The 23,960-nt window shown below is 41.4% G+C and overlaps 1 protein-coding gene across 1 annotated transcript in view; it reads right to left on the bottom strand.

The window, feature by feature from the left end:
- The window catches only part of LOC110504559 (unconventional myosin-XVI), a 223,858-nt gene that overhangs the window by 126,193 nt on the left and 73,705 nt on the right, over nucleotides 1–23,960 (bottom strand). The window contains exons 8-12 of the mRNA XM_036975024.1: nucleotides 18,656–18,731; nucleotides 12,132–12,282; nucleotides 11,413–11,557; nucleotides 11,141–11,251; nucleotides 562–627 (exon numbers count right to left, since the gene is read on the bottom strand). Of these exons, the coding sequence (XP_036830919.1) occupies nucleotides 562–627; nucleotides 11,141–11,251; nucleotides 11,413–11,557; nucleotides 12,132–12,282; nucleotides 18,656–18,731 (549 nt within the window). The remainder of the gene's footprint in view (nucleotides 1–561; nucleotides 628–11,140; nucleotides 11,252–11,412; nucleotides 11,558–12,131; nucleotides 12,283–18,655; nucleotides 18,732–23,960) is intronic.

Below are 23,960 nucleotides of genomic sequence, written 5' to 3'. Positions count from 1 at the left end.
CAAATTACCTTGTGAAGATGCTGGAGGAAACAGGTACAAAAGTATCTATATCCACAGTAAAACGAGTCCTATATCGACATAACCTGAAAGGCAGCTCAGCAAGGAAGAAGCCACTGCTCCAAAACTGCCATAAAAAAGACAGACTACGGTTTGCAACTGCACATGGGGACAAAGATGGTACTTTTTGGAGAAATGTCCTCAGGTCTGATGAAACAAAAATAGAACTGTTAGGCCATAATGACCTTCGTTATGTTTGGAGGAAAAGGGGGATGTTTGCAAGCCGAAGAACACCATCCCAACCGTGAAGCATGGGTGTGGCAGCATCATGTTGTGGGGGTGCTTTTCTGCTGTGATTGGGGGTCCCGTAGGGCAGCGCACCATTGGCCCGGTGTCGTCCGGGTTTGGCCCGGGGTAGGCCGTCATTGTATATAAGAATTTGTTCTTAACTGACTTGCTTAGTTCTAAAAAGGTTGCATTTAAAAAATATTTGTACAAAGAAAATGGTGAGTACAGATGTTTTGTGGCCCCCACCCCTGCTGTAGTGTGTAGTGAGATACTCACCAGTGTAGAGTAGATGGGGAGGTCTTTGTTCGGATTGACCAGGAGGAGAATGTGTCCGATGTAGGTCTGAAAAAAACAGGCCTTATTTTACATCACCTGTAGAAATGTAAAGTGAGAGAGAGCTTCTATTCCATGGACAAATCAATAAATACACAATGGAATATTGTAACATCAGTGGCCGGGTATACAGTCCCCAGAGTTTGGTTTAAGGCATCACTGTGTGCTCTTGAACTGAGGCATGTCTGGTCAAACTACCAGCCACTGGGGTTAACACAGAAGTCCACCTAGACCATGTAATAGGCCTAATGTCTCTAATCAAGTAGCACAAAGCCCCATCTCTCATGGAGCCTGAAGGTCATGTTAGGACTAAGAACTAAATCCCAACCCCAAACACACTGAGAGTTGGAGAGGCTTGCAGGCCCTCAGCACTACTGCTATGTTAGCCAATTGAGCTAACTGATGATAGCATCTCATCAGTCAGAGAGAGAGGACCAGGGGTAATGTACGCTAACTGCTCAAACCATTCATCCAACTATAACATCAATGCTGAGTTTATGGTGTTGTTATAAAGACAATGTTGTATAGGCTTCATGATGGTGTCAAAGGGAACCGTGTCTCACAGCCAAGGGAGGTGATAGGTAGGCACAGGAGGGATCCATATAGGTGAACAATTCTATATCTACGGGTGCACTTCATCTGAAGAGCTGAAACCAACTAACTGAAATACTGTGCCTTCTGTGTAAGAAAGCCTGCCAAAAACAGGTGATTGCAATATACTATCCCCGTAAACAGGAGGTGTCAAGAAGATAGCCTGTTATCCCACATTTTTTATCGCATTACCATATTATTCTTGGCACAAAATGACTCAATACATGAATATGTGCCTTCCAAATCACAAGAGGTAGACTAAATATCAAGAATAGAAAACTGGAAAATAAACATGACAATAAATACGTCAATAAACATTACAATAAATACATCAATAAATACATCAATAAACATGACAATAAATACATCAATAAATACATCAATAAATACATCAATAAACATGACATGGAATACATCAATAAACACAACAATAAATATGTCAATAAACATGACAATAAATACATCAATAAATACATCAATAAATACATCAATAAACACGACAATAAATACGTCAATAAACATGACAATAAATACATCAATAAATACATCAATAAATACATCAATAAACACGACAATAAATACATCAATAAACATGACAATAAATACATCAATAAATACATCAATAAATACATCAATAAACACGACAATAAATACGTCAATAAACATGACAATAAATACATCAATAAATACATCAATAAATACATCAATAAACACGACAATAAATACGTCAATAAACATGACAATAAATACATCAATAAATACATCAATAAACATGACATGGAATACATCAATAAACACAACAATAAATACGTCAATAAACATGACAATAAATACATCAATAAATACATCAATAAATACATCAATAAACACGACAATAAATACGTCAATAAACATGACAATAAATACATCAATAAATACATCAATAAATACATCAATAAACATGACAATAAATACATCAATAAATACATCAATAAATACATCAATAAATACATCAATAAACATGACAATAAATACATCAATAAATACATCAATAAACATGACAAAAAATACATCAATAAATACATCAATAAACACAACAATAAATACGTCAATAAACATGACAATAAATACATCAATAAATACATCAATAAATACATCAATAAACACAACAATAAATACGTCAATAAACATGACAATAAATACATCAATAAATACATCAATAAATACATCAATAAACATGACAATAAATACATCAATAAATACATCAATAAATACGTCAATAAACATGACAATAAATACATCAATAAATGCATCAATAAATACATCAATAAACATGACAATAAATACATCAATAAATACATCAATAAATACATCAATAAATACATCAATAAACATGACAATAAATACATCAATAAATACATCAATAAATACATCAATAAATACATCAATAAACATGACAATAAATACATCAATAAATACATCAATAAACATGACAATAAATACATAAATAAATACATCAATAAATACATCAATAAATAGATCAATAAATACATCAATAAACATGACAATAAATACATCAATAAATACGTCAATAAACTTTACAATAAACACTTCAGTAAATACGTCAATAAACACGTCAATAAACACAACAATAAATATATCAATAAATACATCAATAAACATGACAATAAATACATCAATAAACATGACAATAAATATGTCAATAAACATGACAATAAACATGTCAATAAACACAACAATAAATACATCAATAAATACATCAATAAACATGACAATAAATACATCAATAAACATGACAATAAACATTACAATAAACACTTCAGTAAATACGTCAATAAACACGTCAATAAACACAACAATAAATATATCAATAAATACATCAATAAACATGACAATAAATACATCAATAAACATGACAATAAATACATCAATAAATACGTCAATAAACATTACAATAAACACTTCAGTAAATACGTCAATAAACACGTCAATAAACACAACAATAAATATATCAATAAATACATCAATAAACATGACAATAAATACATCAATAAACATGACAATAAATATGTCAATAAACATGACAATAAACATGTCAATAAACACAACAATAAATACATCAATAAATACATCAATAAACATTACAATAAATACATCAATAAACACGTCAATAAACATGACAATAAATACATCAATAAATACATCAATAAATACGTCAATAAACACAACAATAAATACATCAATAAATACATCAATAAACATTACAATAAATACTTCAATAAACACGTCAATAAACATGACAATAAATACGTCAATAAATACGTCAATAAACATGACAATAAATATGTCAATAAACATGACAATAAATACGTCAATAAATACGTCAATAAACATGACAATAAATATGTCAATAAACATGACAATAACTACATCAATAAATACGTCAATAAACATAACAATAAATACATCAATAAATACGTCAATAAATACATCAATAAACATGACAATAAATACATCAATAAACATGACAATAAATACATCAATAAACACAACAATAAATACATCAATAAATACGTCAATAAACATGACAATAAATATGTCAATAAACATGACAATAAATATGTCAATTAACATGACAATAACTACGTCAATAATCATGACAATAAATTCGTCAATAAATACGTCAATAAACATGACAATAAATATGTCAATTAACATGACAATAACTACGTCAATAATCATGACAATAAATGCGTCAATAAATACGTCAATAAACATAACAATAAATACGTCAATAATCATGACAATAAATGCGTCAATAAATACGTCAATAAACATGACAATAAATATGTCAATAAACATGACAATAACTACATCAATAAATACGTCAATAAACATAACAATAAATACATCAATAAATACGTCAATAAATACATCAATAAACATGACAATAAATACATCAATAAACATGACAATAAATACATCAATAAACACAACAATAAATACATCAATAAATACGTCAATAAACATGACAATAAATACGTCAATAAACATGACAATAAATATGTCAATTAACATGACAATAACTACGTCAATAATCATGACAATAAATTCGTCAATAAATACGTCAATAAACATGACAATAAATATGTCAATTAACATGACAATAACTACGTCAATAATCATGACAATAAATGCGTCAATAAATACGTCAATAAACATAACAATAAATACGTCAATAATCATGACAATAAATGCGTCAATAAATACGTCAATAAACATGACAATAACTACATCAATAAATACATCAATAAACATGACAATAAATATGTCAATAAACACAACAATAAATACATCAATAAATAAGTCAATAAACATGACAATAAATACATCAATAAATACGTCAATAAACATGACAATAAATACATCAATAAATACGTCAATAAATACGTCAATAAATACATCAATAAACATTACAATAAATACATCAATAAAAACATAAATAAAAAAACAATAAATACGTCAATAAATATGACAAAAAATACAACAATAAATACATCAATAAAAAAAAACAATAAACACAAAAATAAATATGTAAAAAACACATCAATAAAAACATCAATAAATAAAGCAATAAATACATCAACAAACATGGCAATAAATGTGTCAATAAACATAACAATGAATACCTCAATAAATATGACAACAAATCCGTCAATATACATGACAATAAATACGTCAATAAACATGACATTAAATACATAAACAAACACGACAATAAATACGTCAATAAACAGGGCAATAAATACAACAATGAGCATGACAATAAATACATCAATAAATACATCAATAAACATTACAATAAACACATCAATAAATACATCAATAAACATGACAATAAATACATCATTAAAAGTGGCAATAAATACATCAATAAACATGACATTAAATACATAAACAAACACGACAATAAATACGTCAATAAACAGGGCAATAAATACAACAATGAGCATGACAATAAATACATCAATAAATACATCAATAAACATTACAATAAACACATCATTAAAAGTGCCAATAAATACATCAATAAACATGACAATAAATACATCCATAAACACATCAATAAACACATCAACAAATACGCCAATAAATACGTCAATAAACATAACAATAAACACATCAATAAACATGAAAATAAATACGTCAATAAAAACGACAATAAATACATAAATAAATACACTAATAAATACATAAATAAACTAAAATAAACATGACAATAAATACGTCAATAAACACAACAATAAATACGACAGTAAACACAACAATGAATTTGTCAATAAACACGCCAATAAACACGTCTATAAACACTTCAATAAACACTATTATAAGAACTATTTTTAAAGTAATCCCCACCGTTGCAGTTGAATGGACATGCTCATTCCCAAATATGCACTCCTGGGAGCGTGGGCGCTTTGGCAACCTCTGCCGACCCCCTCAAGAACAGGAAAGTGTGATACAGGTAAGAAACCTGCTGGTGAAACCAAGTACATGCTATTTTACAAATCATGTAATAATGTAACTGATGATTTGTGTATAAGTACGTTAGATGGTTCCCTCATTGATCGTGTCCCTGCCTATAAATATCTTGGGATCTGAATTGACGAAAATATATCTTTTAAAAAGCATGTTGACGAGTTAGTCAATAAATGAAGAATTAAGTTGGGCTTCTTCTATAGGGATAGATCCCTTCATTAAATAGCAGAAAACAGATAATTAATTCCTGTTATAGATTATGGTGATATTATATACATGAATGCAGCTACCAGTGTTTTGAAGCCCTTGGACACAATGTATCACAGCACACTTTGTTTGATAACATCTGACAGTTTTGACACCACTGCATCCTTCATCATAAAGTTGGTTGGACCTCGCTAAAACCACGTAGGTCACTTCATTATTCTGTTTTTCTTTATAAAGCCTTAGTCAATAAACTACAAATTTACTTAACATCATTGTTGAAATACAGAAACTCAGATTACAACACTAGATCACAGGGTTGGTTAATGCTGGAGACTCCACGTGTATCCACAGAGTTGGTTAATGCTGGAGACTCCACGTGTATCCACAGAGTTGGTTAATGATGGAGACTCCACGTGTATCCACAGAGTTGGTTAATGATGGAGACTCCACGTGTATCCACAGAGTTGGTTAATGCTGGAGACTCCACCTGTATCCACAGAGTTGGTTAATGCTGGAGACTCCACCTGTATCCACAGAGTTGGTTAATGCTGGAGACTCCACGTGTATCCACAGAGTTGGTTGATGACGGAGACTCCACGTGTATCCACAGAGTTGGTTAATGCTGGAGACTCCACGTGTATCCACAGAGTTGGTTAATGACGGAGACTCCACGTGTATCCACAGAGTTGGTTAATGCTGGAGACTCCACCTGTATCCACAGAGTTGGGTAAATCTGCCTTTTCCTACCAAGGGCCCTATCATGTGGAATAATCTCCAAATAACGTTTCAGTTGGATGTGTTGTTGTCTCTGGGTCAGTTTAGGAGAAAGACTTTTATATTGATTCATGTGTTTGTTTTGTTTGATTATTAACAGGTTAAATAATATTAGCTGTTTATTTAATTTGGTGTTTTAAATTGTGTATAATTTTTTTTTCTGTATTGTGACAGTTTGTAGCCTATGTGTGGTCCAAATACTAACCTTACCACAAAGCCCCTTTCATAAATGGGAAAGCAAAATCTGCATGGAGGTAGACAGGTATTCTTATTTCATTTCTATGGTTCTTCTTTCTTCCTGCTGTAGACCCTCAGGCTGTCTAGATACTGCTGCCAAAACGCTGTCCTCTGACAAAGATATACAGTAAACACTAACCCTTACAGCTACTACTGTACAGCTGCTAGGTGCTAGCCCTACTTCCCACAAAAATACCTGAGCTGGCTGAATGCTAACTGCTAACCCTATGTTCTCTAGGAGGCCCTGCTGGGGCTGGATAGGATATGGTATCACTAAGATGCTAAAATGCTGCCCTGCCTGTCCTCAGGCCTGGCCTGAAAATTAATGAGCTACAAAGTCCCCTCAGACGTTGATCGAATGTTAGTTTAGCATTTTCACTCCTAATGGTTTAGGTGAGGATGGACAAGGATAGATGATTCTAGATCAGTGCCCAAGGGGAACTTCAAAGATCGGGTTACTTTTTTCTCTCTCAATCTACCCACTCTTCTCTGTCCTCTCTCAATCTACCCCCTCTTCTCTGTCTTTTCTCAATCTACCCACTCTTCTCTGTCCTCTCTCAATCTACCCACTCTTCTCTGTCCTCTCTCAATCTACCCACTCTTCTCTGTCCTCTCTCAATCTACCCACTCTTCTCTGTCCTCTCTCAATCTACCCACTCTTCTCTGTCCTCTCTCAATCTACACACTCTTCTCTGTCCTCTCTCAATCTACCCCCTCTTCTCTGTCCTCTCTCAATCTACCCCTCTTCTCTGTCCTCTCTCAATCTACCCACTCTTCTCTGTCCTCTCTCAATCTACCCACTCTTCTCTGTCCTCTCTCAATCTACCCACTCTTCTCTGTCCTCTCTCAATCTACCCACTCTTCTCGGTCCTCTCTCAATCTACCCACTCTTCTCTGTCCTCTCTTAATCTACCCACTCTTCTCTGTCCTCTCTCAATCTACCCACTCTTCTCTGTCCTCTCTCAATCTACCCACTCTTCTCTGTCCTCTCTTAATCTACCCACTCTTCTCTGTCCTCTCTCAATCTACCCACTCTTCTTTGTCCTCTCTCAATCTCCCCCCTCTTTTCTGTTCTCTCTCAATCTTTCCTCTCTTTTCTGTCCTCTTTAAATCTACTCCCTCCTCTCCATGTCCAACAAGCCAGTCTCTCCCCCATCTGTGGCTCAGTAAAAACCAAGTTATCGGAGCCTTTTCACACACTTATGAGAATAGCCAGGGTGTTCCATTCCATTGGTCTGGCTTTAGTCATTCTACAGTACCATCCTCCATGTGGAGCTATAGACCAGGCAACAGTGAAATGTGGTTACAATCAGTGGTGTAAAGTACTTAAGTACAAATACTTTGAAGTACTACTTAAGCCGTTTTTGGGGGTATCTGTACTTTACTTAACTATTTATATTTTGAACAACTTTTACTTTTATTTCAATAACGTACCTTTTAATCCACACATATTCCCTGACACCCAAAAGTACTCGTTACATTTTGAATGCTTAGCAGAACAGGAAAATGGTCCAATTCACACAATTGTCAAGAGAATATCTCTGGTCATCTAATGCCTCTGATCTGGAGGATTCACTAAACACAAATGATTTGTTTGTAAATTATGTGTTGGAGTGTGCCCCTGGCTATCTGTAAATAAAAAAAACTAGAAAATGGTGCCACCTGGTTTGCTTAATAAGGCATTTAAAATGATTTATACTTTTACTTTTGATACTTACATATACTTTATACCAAATACCTTTAGACTTTTACTCAAGTAGAATTTTACTGGGTGACTTTTACTTTTCATTGAGTCATTTTCTATGAAGGCATCTTTACTTTTACTTAAGTCTGACATCTGGGTACTTTTTCCGCCACTGGTTAGAATGTCCACTGGTTAGTATGTCTCTCATATTTTCTCAGAATTGCAGTCATGGATTTTGTCCATCGAACCAAAACGGCATTGATTCTCCATTATGGGATATTTATCCTTTGTGTGAGTGTCGCGTGTCCGTGTGTATCTGTGCGTATATCTGTGTAGTACATTTAGGCTGGCTCTTAGTAGTTCTATTCACTCACACATCAGCCACTAGCCCACAATACAGGACAGAGAGGGGTGGGGGACTGACTCAAAGAGGGTACCAACCCTATAACCGCCACTAGCAGCCACCAGTGCCTGGCCGGGCAACAGAGACAGATAAACAGGACAACCACCCATGTACCAGTCACGTGCAATAACACAGGTCCAGTAACTGGTCTGCAGGGCTGGAGGAGTGGAAGATTGTAAGAGTGGACGAGTGGAGAGGAGGAGGGGTGGAGGAGTGGAAAGGTGGAGGAGAGGAGAGGTGGAGTGGTCGAAAGGTGGACGGGTGGAGGGGTAGAGGGGTAGAGGGGTGGAGAGTGGAGAGGTGGAGGGGTGGAGGAGTGGAGAGGTGGAGGAGAGGAGAGGTGGAGGGGTGGAGAGGTGGAGGAGTGGAGATGAGGAGAGGTGGAGGAGTGGAGAGGTGGAGGAGTGGAGAGGTGGAGGGGTGGAGAGGTGGAGGAGTGGAGAGGAGGAGGGGTGGAAGAGTGGAGAGGTGGAGGAGTGGAGAGGTGGAGGGGTGGAGAGGAGGAGGAGGGGTGGACAGGAGTGGAGAGGTGGAGGAGTGGAGAGGTGGAGGAGAGGAGAGGTGGAGTGGAGGAAAGTTGGATGGGTGAAGGGGTAGAGGGGTGGAGAGTGGAGAGGTGGAGGGGTGGAGGGGTTGAGGAGTGGAGGTGTGGAGGGGTGGAGGAGTGGAGAGGTGGAGGGGTGGAGAGGTGGAGGAGTAGAGAGGAGGAGGGGTAGAGGGGTGGAGAGTGGAGAGGTGGAGGGGTGGAGAAGTGGAGGGGTTGAGGAGTGGTGTGGAGGGGTGGAGGAGTGGAGAGGAGGAGGGGTGGAGGAGTGGAGAGGTGGAGGAGTGGAGAGGTGGAGGAGAGGAGAGGTGGAGTGGTGGAAAGTTGGACGTGTGGAGGGGTGGAGGGGTTGAGGGGTTGAGGAGTGGAGGTGTGGAGGGGTGGAGGAGTGGAGAGGTGGAGGGGTGGAGAGGTGGAGAGGTGGAGGAGTGGAGAGGAGGAGGGGTAGAGGGCTGGAGAGTGGAGAGGTGGAGGGGTGGAGGAGTGGAGGGGTTGAGGAGTGGAGAGGTGGAGGAGAGGAAAGGTGGAGGGGTGGAGAGGTGGAGGAGTGGAGAGGAGGAGGGGTGGAGGAGTGGAGAGGTGGAGGAGTGGAGAGGTGGAGGGGTGGAGGGGTTGATGAGTGGAGGTGTGGAGAGGTGGAGAGGTGGAGGAGTGGAGAGGAGGAGGGGTGGAGGAGTGGAGAGGTGGAGGAGTGGAGAGGTGGAGGAGAGGAGAGGTGGAGTGGTGGAAAGTTGGACGTGTGGAGTGGTGGAGGGGTTGAGGGGTTGAGGAGTGGAGGTGTGGAGGGGTGGAGGAGTGGAGAGGTGGAAGGGTGGAGAGGTGGAGAGGTGGAGGAGTGGAGAGGAGGAGGGGTAGAGGGCTGGAGAGGTGGAGGAGTGGAGAGGTGGAGGGGTGGAGAGGTGGAGGAGTGGAGAGGTGGAGTGGTGGAAAGTTGGACGGGTGGAGGGGTAGAGGGGTGGAGAGTGGAGAGGTGGAGGGGTGGAGGAGTGGAGGGGTTGAGGAGTGGAGAGGAGGAGGGGTAGAGTGGTGGAGGAGTGGAGAGGAGGAGAGGTGGAGGAGTGGAGAGGTGGAGGAGTGGAGAGGTGGAGGAGTGGAGAGGAGGAGGGGTGGAGGAGTGGAGAGGTGGAGGAGAGGAGAGGTGGAGTGGTGGAAGTTTGGACGGGTGGAGGGGTAGAGGGGTGGAGAGTGTAGAGGTGGAGGGGTGGAGGGGTTGAGGAGTGGAGGTGTGGAGGGTGGAGGAGTGGAGAGGTGGAGGGGTGGAGAGGTGGAGAGGTGGAGGAGTGGAGAGGAGGAGGGGTAGAGGGGTGGAGAGTGGAGAGGTTGAGGAGTGGAGGTGTGGAGGGGTGGAGGAGTGGAGAGGTGGAGAGGTGGAGGGGTGAAAGGTGCTGGTTTCCCTCCTCAACTCTGGATCTGGGGACAGTCAGGGGAAAGACTGCCCAGTGTGCAAGCTGGCATCTCACGATCAATGGATCACTCCAATGGTATGTAAGTGTGTCCATGTGTGTGTCCGTGTGTGTGTGTTTGCGTGTGTGTGTGTTCTACCTACATATATCTGGTCGTTGCCAAAGCGTTTCTGCATCTCGTAGAGCAGGCTGCTGTCTGTGAGCTCACTGAGAGACGCCAGGTCATCATTAGGCGCCGGAGGCATCAGCTTCACCTGCAACACCACACCACACAGGTTACCATAGCAACCACACATGGACTTGGTTTCCCATACAGTAAGTGTAAACTTTTCTGCAATAGAGATGTGAAGTGTATAGCAGAGGTGAACATATTGAGTGTACACTTCGTTGTAGTGCAGATGTTGAGTGTACTTGCCTGCTCCAGTTTGCAGGGTCCTGTGGGTGCATCTAGACCGTTGTCCTGTGAAGTATATCTGCTCAGCCCCCTTCCCAACTCCCTGAACATGGCACACTTCTCCAACAGACTGTCCCTCTTAGAGAGGGGCATGGACAGGGGGGTCCTACAAGGTTGGGCAGGAGGTACAATTATTACTAAGGGAATCATTTGCTTTTGAATACTGATACCGAAACATCTTTAACTATATTGTATGGCCTTAGGCACTGCATTGCAGTTGCTAGCTGTGCCACTAGAGATCCTGGTTCGAGTCCAGGCTCTGTCGCAGACGGCCATGACGGGGAGACCATGGGGCGGCGCAGAATTGGCCCAGCTTCGTCCGGGTTAAGGGAGGGCTTGGCCAGACAGGGATGTTCTTGTCCCATTGCACTCTAGCAACTCCTGTGACCGGCCGGGCGCATGCACGCTGACACGGTCACCAGGTGTACGGCGTTTCCTCCGACACATTGGTGCGGCTCGCTTACGGGTTAGGTGGGCATAGTGTCAAGAAGCATTGCGGCTTGGTTGGGTTGTGTTTCGGAGGATGCACGGCTCTCGACCTTCGCCTCTCCCAAGTCCGTACAGGAGTTGCAGCAATGAGACAAGACTATAACTACCAATAGGATACCATGAAATTGGGGAGAAAAAGGGGTAAAAAGTAAGGTAATTTGATAGTCTGATGAATTGATCATCAAACTCACAGGTTCTTGACGGGGATGGGCTGGTCGTGTTCTCCTCCATCGTAGCGTTTGTCTGTAGGGGCCGGTGGGACAGAGGGGTCCTTCAGTCTCTCTACCCAGCATTCCTCTGCTCTCAGCAGCATGTTCATGATGGGGTCGGATGCTGCTATGCCTGGAACCAGGACAGGGAACACAGCAGGTTAAGAGAATAACCACTAAGGGTTAACAATGAGAAAGACTGTCTGTCAGACTGTTACAAATGTATTACTAAGCATTATAAATCAGGTAGTTTAAGTCCTGGATGCTGATTGGCTGAAACAGCATTTTAGCCGTGTGTATATCAGACAATATGACGCAAAAATAATTGTTTACTGTTTTATTTATGTTGGTAGCAATAAGGCACCTCAAGCATTTGTGGGATATAGCCAATATACCACACGCCCTCTGACCTTATTGTTTAACTACAGTATAGTGGTCAGGAGATGTTGTAGTCACTGATGGGTACTTTCAGTACTTTCAATGCTAGAGCGCTTGAAATTAGCCTCTATCTAGCTGCAAATATATAGAATGTTGCATAGACATTTATGTCGAACACCAGCCAATTATTGAAACACATAAAATGTTCTCCAAGATCAATTCTCTGAACATTAATGATAGACAATACTATTCAAAGGGATGCGTTGAGATTTAAATCATTCTAGGCTAATTCACCAAGGGCCTCATCCAAACCCATCCATATAGATGTGCCAGTGCTGAGACAGAGTGTGAACCCACTGAGGATCGATCCATCTGAGCTTCAGAGATAGGGGGAGTTAAGATCCCCTCCATCTGAGCTTCAGAGATAGGGGGAGTTAAGATCCCCTCCATCTGTAATGAGGTCTAAAAGGCCACAGGGGAGGGATACAGTTTATCCTCTTTTCTTTCATACAGTGACAACACTTCTCTCTCTCTGTCTCTCTCTGTCTTGCACGCACACATCGGGAGGAGTCTAAGCGAAAACGGCAAGATTATGTCTCCCTGTGGTGTCACATCTATCCCTGAGTTAAACCTACATGTTAGAATGGACTATTAATTACTGCTAGAGAAGGTTTCTGATTCCGCTATTGGATGAGGAGTGCAATAGGCTGCAATAGGCCTATCTCCCACTATGATGGAGGGGTTGACATGGAGAGCACGAGTCTCTCTCCTCCTTTCCCTCTGCATCCACATCTGGGGTATACTGACATTCAACGCTTTAGACAGTCTCTACATTATGCACTACAATAACAAAGTTCTACTTGTTATTCTCTGGGGGTTTCAAAGGCGGTGCACTTCAGCATTGCTGTGGCATTTGTTGCGTTGCATATGGTTATTAACTAGTAACTCTGTATGCTGTCCAGCCAAAGGAAACAAAGTCTCTTTTCCCCTGGGGATTTCATGCCTGTGCTGTTGAGGCATGGAGCCCAGGGGAATAGACAGGTTAGCATCCCTAACAGCATGAGAGTGTCTGACAACAGATACTTCGCTGCAGACAGATGAAACAGAAGCCCATAGATCCTGTGTGTTACCGCAAACAGCAACAAGGAGCTGTCTCTCAACTCCTCACACACACGCATACGCAGACATGCATGCACACACACAAACACGCGGGCGCACACAAACTGTACAAACAATCACACACACACACAATGCATACACACACACACAATCATGCGTACACACACACACACCATCATGCATACACACACGCGCACAATGATGCATACAGACACACACATGCACATGAAATGAGAAGGAATCATGTTAGTGCTTCTATAAATAAATGAAAGATAATGTACTTGAGTAATGGTTTTCTAGCTTCATACCCACTATGGAATTAATCAAATCAGCGCCGATGATCTGTTCTCTCAGTGTATATGTGCATGTGTGTGTCTGTCTCTGTGTGTATGTGTTTGTGTGTCCAAATATACGATCTGGCAGAGAGTGGAGTGTTAATTTTATGTTTGGTTAATGGGGATGGACATGGACACACACGGACACACACACACACACACACACACACACACACCATATCATATGGAATTGTTTTAAGATGGTCATACTATGGATTATTTATCACATCTGATTACCCCTGTAGGTGTAAAAAAAGTTGAATAAAAATAAGTAATAGAAAATATTGATTTTGGCCATTACAACTAAAGCCCATAGAAACGCACAGAATAACACATTCATACATGGCAAATAGGACAGTCTAAAAAATAAGTCATAAGAAACAACGTTTTGAAGTGTCTGTTCTAAATCTACAAGATACAGTTAAAGTCGGAAGTTTACATACACCTTAGCCAAATACATTTAAACTCAGTTTTTCACAATTCCTGACATTTAATCCTAGTAAAAATTCCCTGTTTTAGGTCAGTTAGGATCACCACTTTATTTTAAGAATGTGAAATGTCAGAATAATAGTAGGGAGATGTAACGGTTTTCTTGAGATGAAGGAGAGGCGGACCAAAACGCAGCGCGGTTATTATTCATGGTTCTTTCATCAAGAAACTATACATGAATAGACTAACAAAAACAAGAAATGTGCAAAACCAAAACAGCCCTATCTGGTGCAAACACAGAGACAGGAACAATCACCCACAAACACACAGTGAAACCCAGGCTACCTAAGTATGATTCTCAATCAGAGACGACTAATGACACCTGCCTCTGATTGAGAACCATACTAGGCCGAAACATAGAAATACCCAAATCATAGAAAAATAAACATAGACTGCCCACCCCAACTCACGCCCTGACCATACTAAATAATGACAAAACAAAGGAAATAAAGGTCAGAACGTGACAGGAGAATTATTTATTTCAGCTTTTATTTCCTTCATCACATTCCCAGTGGGTCAGAAGTTTACATACACTCAATTAGTATTTGGTAGCATTGCCTTTAAATAGTTTCACTTGGGTCAATGTCACACCCTGACCATAGAGAGCTTTTATTCTCTATGTTGGATAGGTCGGGGTGTGATTTAGGGGTGGGTCCACTCATTTCGACGAGCGTGACAGAAGATCCCACCATCAACGGCCCAAGCAGCGTGCTCGGGAGGAGATGGCATCCTTGTCTATAGAGGAGGTTGAGGAGAGAATGGCCTGGACTTGGGAGGAAGTATTGGAGAGATATGAAAGCCTGCTGGGGAAGCAGACGGAGGCAGCGAAGGAGGGTCAACGACAACTCCGGGGTTCGCAACCAAGACGCAAGCACGAGAGGCACACGCAAGCACGAGGGGCACTAGGGGTGGTTGGCGGAGGCAGGTTCCAGACCAGAGCCAACTCCCCACACTCGCTTTAAGGAGCATGTGACCATTCAGGCACCATGTTATGCGGTGAAACGCACTGTCTCTGCAGTGTGCATTCACAGCCCAGTGCGCTTGGTGCCAGCTCTTCACACTTGCCGTGCGAAAGTGAGCATCCAGCCAGGACGGGTTGTGCCGCCTCAGCGCTCCTGGTCTCCAGTACGTCTCCTCGGTCCAGGATATCCTGTGCCGGCTCTATGCACTGTGTCGCCAGTGCGCCTTTACAGCCCAGTGCGTCATGTGCCAGCGCCCCGCAACTGACACCAGCCAGGAAGCGTTGTGCCAGCTCCACGTTCCGGACCTCCGGTGTGCCTCCACGGCCCAGTATATCCTGCACCGGCCATATTTACTGTGTCTCCAGTGCGCCACCACAGTCCAGTACGTCCTGTGCCTCTTCCCCGCACTCACCCTGAGGTGCGTGTCATCAGCCCGGGGCCACCTGTACCAGTCCCACGCATCAGGCCTCAAGTGCGCCTCCACAGTCCAGTACGTCCTGTGACTCCTCCCCACACTCGCCCTGAGGTGCATGTCATCAGCCCGGTGCCACCTGTACCAGTCCCACGCACCAGGCCTCTAGTTCGCCTCCACAGTCCAGAGCTTCCGGCGACAGTTCCCAGTCTAGAGCTTCCGGCGACGTTTCACAGTCCAGAACCTCCAACGATGGTCCACAGTCCGGAACCTCCAACGACGGTCCACAGTCCGGAACCTCCTGAGAAGGTCCGCGGTCCGGAACCTCCTGAGACGGTCTGCGGTCCAGAGCCTCTAGCGGGGCTTCCCAGTCCGTAGCCTCCTGTGAGGTTTCCCAGTCCAGAGCCTCCTGCGAGGGTTCCCAGTCCGGAGCCTCCGGTTGATGAACCACGGTCCCGAGTCCCTGGAGACGATCTACGGTCCGGAGTCCCCGGCGACGATCTACGTTCCGGCTCCTCTGGCGACGATCTACGGTCCGGTTCCTCCGGCAACGCGGCACGGTCCAGTTCCTCCGATGAAGTGTCCACGAGCGAGTGGGTACTTGTCCACGAGTGGGTACTTGTCCACTCCGGTACGCCCCGCACCGGAGCCTCCCCCTTGACGTTGGGGGGGGGGGGGGGGGGGGGTACTGTCACGCCCTGACCATAGAGAGCTTTTAATCTCTATGTTGGTTAGGTCGGGGTGTGATTTAAGGGTGTGTTATCTAGGTTAATTATATTTCTCTGTTGGACTAGTATGGTTCCCAATCAGAGGCAGCTGTTTATCGTTGTCTCTGATTGGGGATCATATTTAGGTAGCCATTTCCCATTGTGCTTTGTGGGATCTTGACTATGGATAGTTGCCTGTTCACACTATTATTTAGCTTCACGTTTCGTTTGGTATTTTGTTGTTTTTGTTCGGTGTTCATTTAATAAAGGAAAATGTACGCCTACCACGCTGCACCTTGGTCCACTCATTTCGACGAGCGTGACAGTCAGACGTTTCGGGTAGTCTTCCACAAGCTTCCCACAATAAGTTGGGTGAATTTTGGCCCATTCTTCCTGACAGAGCTGGTGTAACTGAGTCAGGTTTGTAGGTCTCCTTGCTCGCACACACTTTTTCAGTTCTGACCATAAATGTTCTATAGGACTGAGGTCAGGGCTTTGTGATGGCCACTCCAATACCTTGACTTTGTTGTCCTTAAGCCATTTTGCCACAACTTTGGAAGTATGCTTGGTGTCACTGTCCATTTGGAAGACCAATTTACGACCAAGCTGTAACTTCCTGACTGATGTCTTGAGATGTTGCTTCAAAATGTCCAGATAGTTTTCTGACCTCATGATGCCATCTATTTTGTGAATTGCACCAGTCCCTCCTGCAGCAAAGCATCCACACAACATGATGCTGCCACCTCGTGCTTCACGGTTGGGATGGTGTCTTCGGCTTGCAAGCATCCGCCTTTTTCCTCCAAACATAACGATGGTCATTATGGCAAAACAGTTCTACTTTTGTTTCATCAGACCAGAGGACATTTCTCCAAAAAGTACGATCATTGTCCCCATGTGCAAACCGTAGTCTGTCTTTTTTATGGCAGTTTTGGAGCAGTGGCTTCTTCCTTACTGAGCTGCCTTTCAGGTTATGTCGATATAGGACTCGTTTTACTGTGAATATAAATACTTTAGTACCCGTTTCCTCCAGCATCTTCACAAGGTCCTTTGATATTTTTCTGGGATTGATTTGCACTTTTCGCACCAAAGTATGTTCATCTCTAGGAGACAGAACGCATCTCCTTCCTGAGTGGTATGGCGGCTGCGCGGTCCCATGGTGTTTATACTTGCGTACTATGGTTTGTACAGATGAACGTGGTACCTTCAGGCGTTTGGAAATTGCACCTAAGGATGAACCAGACTTGTGGAGGTCTACAATTTCTTTCTGAGGTTGGCTGATTTATTTTGATTTTCCAATGATGTCAAGCAAAGAGGCACTGAGTTTGAAGGTAAGTTGAAATAAATACACAGGTACACCTCCAATTGACTCAAATTATGTCAATTAGCCTATCAGAAGCTTGTAAAGCCATGACATCATTTTCTGGAATTTTCCAAGCTGTTTAAAGGCACAATCAATTTAGTGTATGTACACTTTTGACCTACTGGAATTGTGATACAGTGAATTAAATGTGAAATAATCTGTAATCAATTGGTGGAGAAATGACTTGTGTCAGGCACAAAGTAAATGTCCTAACCGACTTACCAAAACTATAGTTTGTTAACAAGAAATGTGTGGAGTGGTTGAAAAACGAGTTTTAATGACTCCAACCTAAGTGTATGTACAGTATAGTTGATTTTTGTTTACATACACTTATGTTGCGGTCATGAAAACTCATTTGACAAACACCACTCTGTGAACTTTCACCACAGATGAGGAAGTGCAACCCTGGCGGACTGAGACGCATTCAATGCAATAAAACAGGTTTCTAGTTTAAACTGACAGATTTTTCAGACTTTTTTGTTATGTAACTTAGATATACGCACCGGTGCGTCATTCGACTCTAGTGGGTTATCTGAGTGACCACTGGAACAGTAGGCTATGTAGATAACTCAGCTGGACCAATCGAAAGCCATCTATTTGCTTCATTACAACCTGCCTAGCGTATGTGTGTGTGTGTGTGTGTGTGTGTGTGTGTGTGTGTGTGTGTGTGTGTGTGTGTGTGTGTGTGTGTGTGTGTGTGTGTGTGTGTGTGTGTGTGTGTGCATGTGTGTCACTGTATTATACCTGAGGGCTTGTCTTGGTTGCAGTTTAGGAGAGTTGGATCTGCTCTGTGCTTCAGTAGCTGGCTAACGATGCTTGTCTGCAAGGAGAGACGGACAGACATAGACACACACCTTCATTATTACACAGAAAATACCATATCCATATCTACAAAACAGTTGTCTGATCTGTAGCTGATACCATATCCATATCTACAAAACAGTTGTCTGATATGTAGCTGATACTATATCCATATCTACAAAACAGATGTCTGATATGTAGCTGATACCATATCCATATCTACAAAACAGTTGTCTGATATGTAGCTGATACTATATCCATATCTACAAAACAGTTGTCTGATATGTAGCTGATACTATATCCATATCTACAAAACAGTTGTCTGATATGTAGCTGATACTATATCCATATCTACAAAACAGTTGTCTGATATGTAGCTGATACTATATCCATATCTACAAAACAGATGTCTGATATGTAGCTGATAATATATCCATATCTACAAAACAGTTGTCTGATCTGTAGCTGATACTATATCCATATCTACAAAACAGTTGTCTGATATGTAGCTGATACCATATGAATATCTACAAAACAGTTGTCTGATCTGTAGCTGATACTATATCCATATCTACAAAACAGATGTCTGATATGTAGCTGATACTATATCCATATCTACAAAACAGTTGTCTGATCTGTAGCTGATACTATATCCATATCTACAAAACAGTTGTCTGATATGTAGCTGATACCATATGAATATCTACAAAACAGTTGTCTGATCTGTAGCTGATACTATATCCATATCTACAAAACAGTTGTCTGATATGTAGCTGATACCATATCCATATCTACAAAACAGTTGTCTGATATGTAGCTGATACTATATCCATATCTACAAAACAGTTGTCTGATATGTAGCTGATACTATATCCATATCTACAAAACAGATGTCTGATATGTAGCTGATACTATATCCATATCTACAAAACAGTTGTCTGATCTGTAGCTGATACTATATCCATATCTACAAAACAGATGTCTGATATGTAGCTGATACCATATCCATATCTACAAAACAGTTGTCTGATCTGTAGCTGATGCTATATCCATATCTACAAAACAGTTGTCTGATATGTAGCTGATACCATATGAATATCTACAAAACAGTTGTCTGATCTGTAGCTGATACTATATCCATATCTACAAAACAGTTGTCTGATATGTAGCTGATACTATATCCATATCTACAAAACAGATGTCTGATATGTAGCTGATACCATATGAATATCTACAAAACAGATGTCTGATATGTAGCTGATACCATATGAATATCTACAAAACAGATGTCTGATATGTAGCTGATACTATATCCATATCTACAAAACAGATGTCTGATATGTAGCTGATACTATATCCATATCTACAAAACAGTTGTCTGATATGTAGCTGATACTATATCCATATCTACAAAACAGATGTCTGATATGTAGCTGATACCATATGAATATCTACAAAACAGATGTCTGATATGTAGCTGATACCATATGAATATCTACAAAACAGATGTCTGATATGTAGCTGATACTATATCCATATCTACAAAACAGTTGTCTGATATGTAGCTGATACCATATGAATATCTACAAAACAGATGTCTGATATGTAGCTGATACCATATGAATATCTACAAAACAGTTGTCTGATATGTAGCTGATACCATATGAATATCTACAAAACAGATGTCTGATATGTAGCTGATACCATATCCATATCTACAAAACAGTTGTCTGATATGTAGCTGATACCATATCCATATCTACAAAACAGTTGTCTGATATGTAGCTGATACTATATCCACTCTGCATGATGATGAGGTGTAAAGGACGGGTTCCTCTCTGCATGATGATGAGGTGTAAAGGATGGGTCCTCTCTGCATGATGTGTAAAGGACGGGTTCCTCTCTGAATGATGATGAGGTGTAAAGGATGGGTCCTCTCTGCATGATGATGAGGTGTAAAGGATGGGTCCTCTCTGCATGATGATGAGGTGTAAAGGATGGGTCCTCTCTGCATGATGTGTAAAGGACGGGTTCCTCTCTGCATGATGATGAGGTGTAAAGGATGGGTCCTCTCTGAATGATGATGAGGTGTAAAGGATGGGTCCTCTCTGCATGATGATGAGGTGTAAAGGACGGGTTCCTCTCTGCATGATGATGAGGTGTAAAGGATGGGTCCTCTCTGCATGATGATGAGGTGTAAAGGATGGGTCCTCTCTGCATGATGATGAGGTGTAAAGGATGGGTCCTCTCTGCATGATGATGAGGTGTAAAGGATGGGTTCCTCTCTGAATGATGATGAGGTGTAAAGGATGGGTCCTCTCTGCATGATGATGATGTGTAAAGGATGGGTCCTCTCTGCATGATGATGATGTGTAAAGGATGGGTTCCTCTCTGCATGATGATGTGTAAAGGATGAGTTCCTCTCTGCATGATGATGGGGTGTAAAGGATGGGTCCTCTCTGAATGATGATGAGGTGTAAAGGATGGGTCCTCTGCATGATGATGTGTAAAGGATGGGTTCCTCTCTGAATGATGATGAGGTGTAAAGGATGGGTCCTCTCTGCATGATGATGTGTAAAGGATGGGTTCCTCTCTGCGTGATGATGTGTAAAGGATGGGTTCCTCTCTGCATGATGATGATGATGTGTAAAGGGTTCCTCTCTGCGTGATGATGTGTAAAGGATGGGTTCCTCTCTGCATGATGATTAGGATGTGTAAAGGATGGGTTCCTCTCTGCATGATGATGTGTAAAGGATGGGGTTCTCTCTGCATGATGATGATGATGTGTAAAAGATGGGTTCCTCTCTGCATGATGATGATGATGTGTAAAGGATGGGTTTCTCTCTGCATGATGATGATGATGTGTAAAGGATGGGTTCCTCTCTGCAGGATGATGTGTAAAGGATGGGTTCCTCTCTGCATGATGATGATGATGTGTAAAGGATGGGTTCCTCTCTGCGTTATGATGTGTAAAGGATGGGTTTCTCTCTGCATGATGATTATGATGTGTAAAGAATGGATTCCTCTCTGCATGATGATGATGTGTAAAGGATGGGTTCCTCTTTGCATGATGATGATGTGTAAAAGATGGGTGCCTCTCTGCATGATGATGATGTGTAAAAGATGGGTCCTTCTCTGCATGATGATGATGATGTGTAAAGGATGGGTTCCTCTCTGCATGATGATTATGATGTGTAAAGGATGGATTCCTCTCTGCATGATGATGTGTAAAGGATGGGTTCCTCTCTGCATGATGAAGTGTAAAGAATGGGTTCCTCTCTGCATGATATGCAAAGGATGTGTCCCTCTCTGCATGATGATGATGTGTAAAGGATGGGTTCCTCTCTGCATGATGATGATGTGTAAATTATGGGTTCCTCTCTGCATGATGAAGTGTAAATAATGGGTTCCTCTCTTCATGATGATATGTAAAGGATAGGTTCCTCTCTGCATGATGATGAGGTGTAAAGGATGTGTTCCTCTCTGCATGATGATGATGTGTAAAGGATGGGTTTCTCTCTGCATGATGATGATGTGTAAAGGATGTGTTCCTCTCTGCATGATGATAATGTGTAAAGGATGTGTTACTCTCTGCATAATGATGATGTATATAGGATGGGTTTCTCTCTGCATGATGTGCAAAGGATGGGTCCCTCTCTGCATGATGATGTGTAAAGGATGGGTTCCTCTCTGCATGATGATGTGTAAAGGATGGGTTCCTCTCTGCATGATGATTATGATGTGTAAAGGATGGGTCCCTCTCTGCATGATGATTATGATGTGTAAAGGATGGGTTCCTCTCTGCATGATGATTATGATGTGTAAAGGATGGATTCCTCTCTGCATGATGATGTGTAAAGGATGGGTTCCTCTCTGCATGATGTATATACCTCCACAGCCAGTCCAAAAGGCACGAATCCACATACTCCACTCCAAACTTTATACATACACCCCCACCACTGTAATGACCACCTGTCTGGCATCAAAGGTCAGATAAGGTTCAGGGAAAGGTCAGGGAGACGTGAGAGCTAGCGAATGAGAAATAAGCCTAATTAACTACAGTAATAGGCTACCGTCAATGGGCTTAGAGGGAGAGTTGTTTACGCAGGATAGTGAAATATTAGCCTGTTATGTGTGTCAGTGAAATACCAGTTCTATGGTTACAGGGATCGCTGAGTTTACTGCATGATTGTATGAGCTAACGTTGCTGTGACTGAAGCAAGAAGCAACTTGCAACACTAGTGACCCATAAACAACTGAACACCACATTACTGACCTCCATACAATTACTAATAGACAGCAGTAGTGGAATCAAGAGATGAATGCAACCTAATTGTAGGCTACATATTGTGTTTTTAATTCGTTAACCTAGCCTAATTCCATAACTATTTTATTTAACCTATAAACATACTTGTAAAAAGTGTTTCAGAGACGGTGCGATGAGGCTGTCACCTGCTCTCTGAATGTGCCTGTTGATGATAACGCTGAGCAGGTTCATTATCGTGTTTAGTTTGTATGCAGTGCCAGACCCAGCCTCCAGTGAAGTGGGTAGGGACTGTAATCAAGAGTGTAGTGCTGAGGAGACTTAGCACAGCAAAGGAAGTCTCTGTCACCATGTACTTAATAGCAGTCTATAAACTAGCCAGACAATAGCGGTCTATAAACTAGCCAGACAATAGCAGTCTAGAAACTAGCCAGACAATAGCGGTCTATAAACTAGCCAGACAATAGCGGTCTATAAACTAGCCAGACAATAGCGGTCTATAAACTAGCCAGACAATAGCGGTCTATAAACTAGCCAGACAATATCGGTCTATAAACTAGCCAGACAATAGCGGTCTATAAACTAGCCAGACAATAGCGGTCTATAAACTAGCCAGACAATAGCGGTCTCTAAACTAGCCAGACAATAGCAGTCTATAAACTAGCCAGACAATAGTAGTCTATAAACTAGCCAGACAATAGCAGTCTATAAACTAGCCAGACAATAGCGGTCTATAAACTAGCCAGACAATAGCAGTCTATAAACTAGCCAGACAATAGCAGTCTATAAACTAGCCAGACAATAGCCGTCTATAAACTAGCCAGACAATAGCAGTCTATAAACTAGCCAGACAATAGCGGTCTATAAACTAGCCAGACAATAGCCGTCTATAAACTAGCCAGACAATAGCAGTCTATAAACTAGCCAGACAATAGCCGTCTATAAACTAGCCACCAAATACTGATTTATAAACTATTCATTAAA

This window comes from Oncorhynchus mykiss, chromosome 3, assembly GCF_013265735.2.
Source record: "Oncorhynchus mykiss isolate Arlee chromosome 3, USDA_OmykA_1.1, whole genome shotgun sequence".
Classification (NCBI taxonomy): domain Eukaryota; kingdom Metazoa; phylum Chordata; class Actinopteri; order Salmoniformes; family Salmonidae; genus Oncorhynchus; species Oncorhynchus mykiss.
Note: the sequence above shows the minus strand (reverse complement) of the source record. Positions and strands in the feature narration are given on the sequence as shown.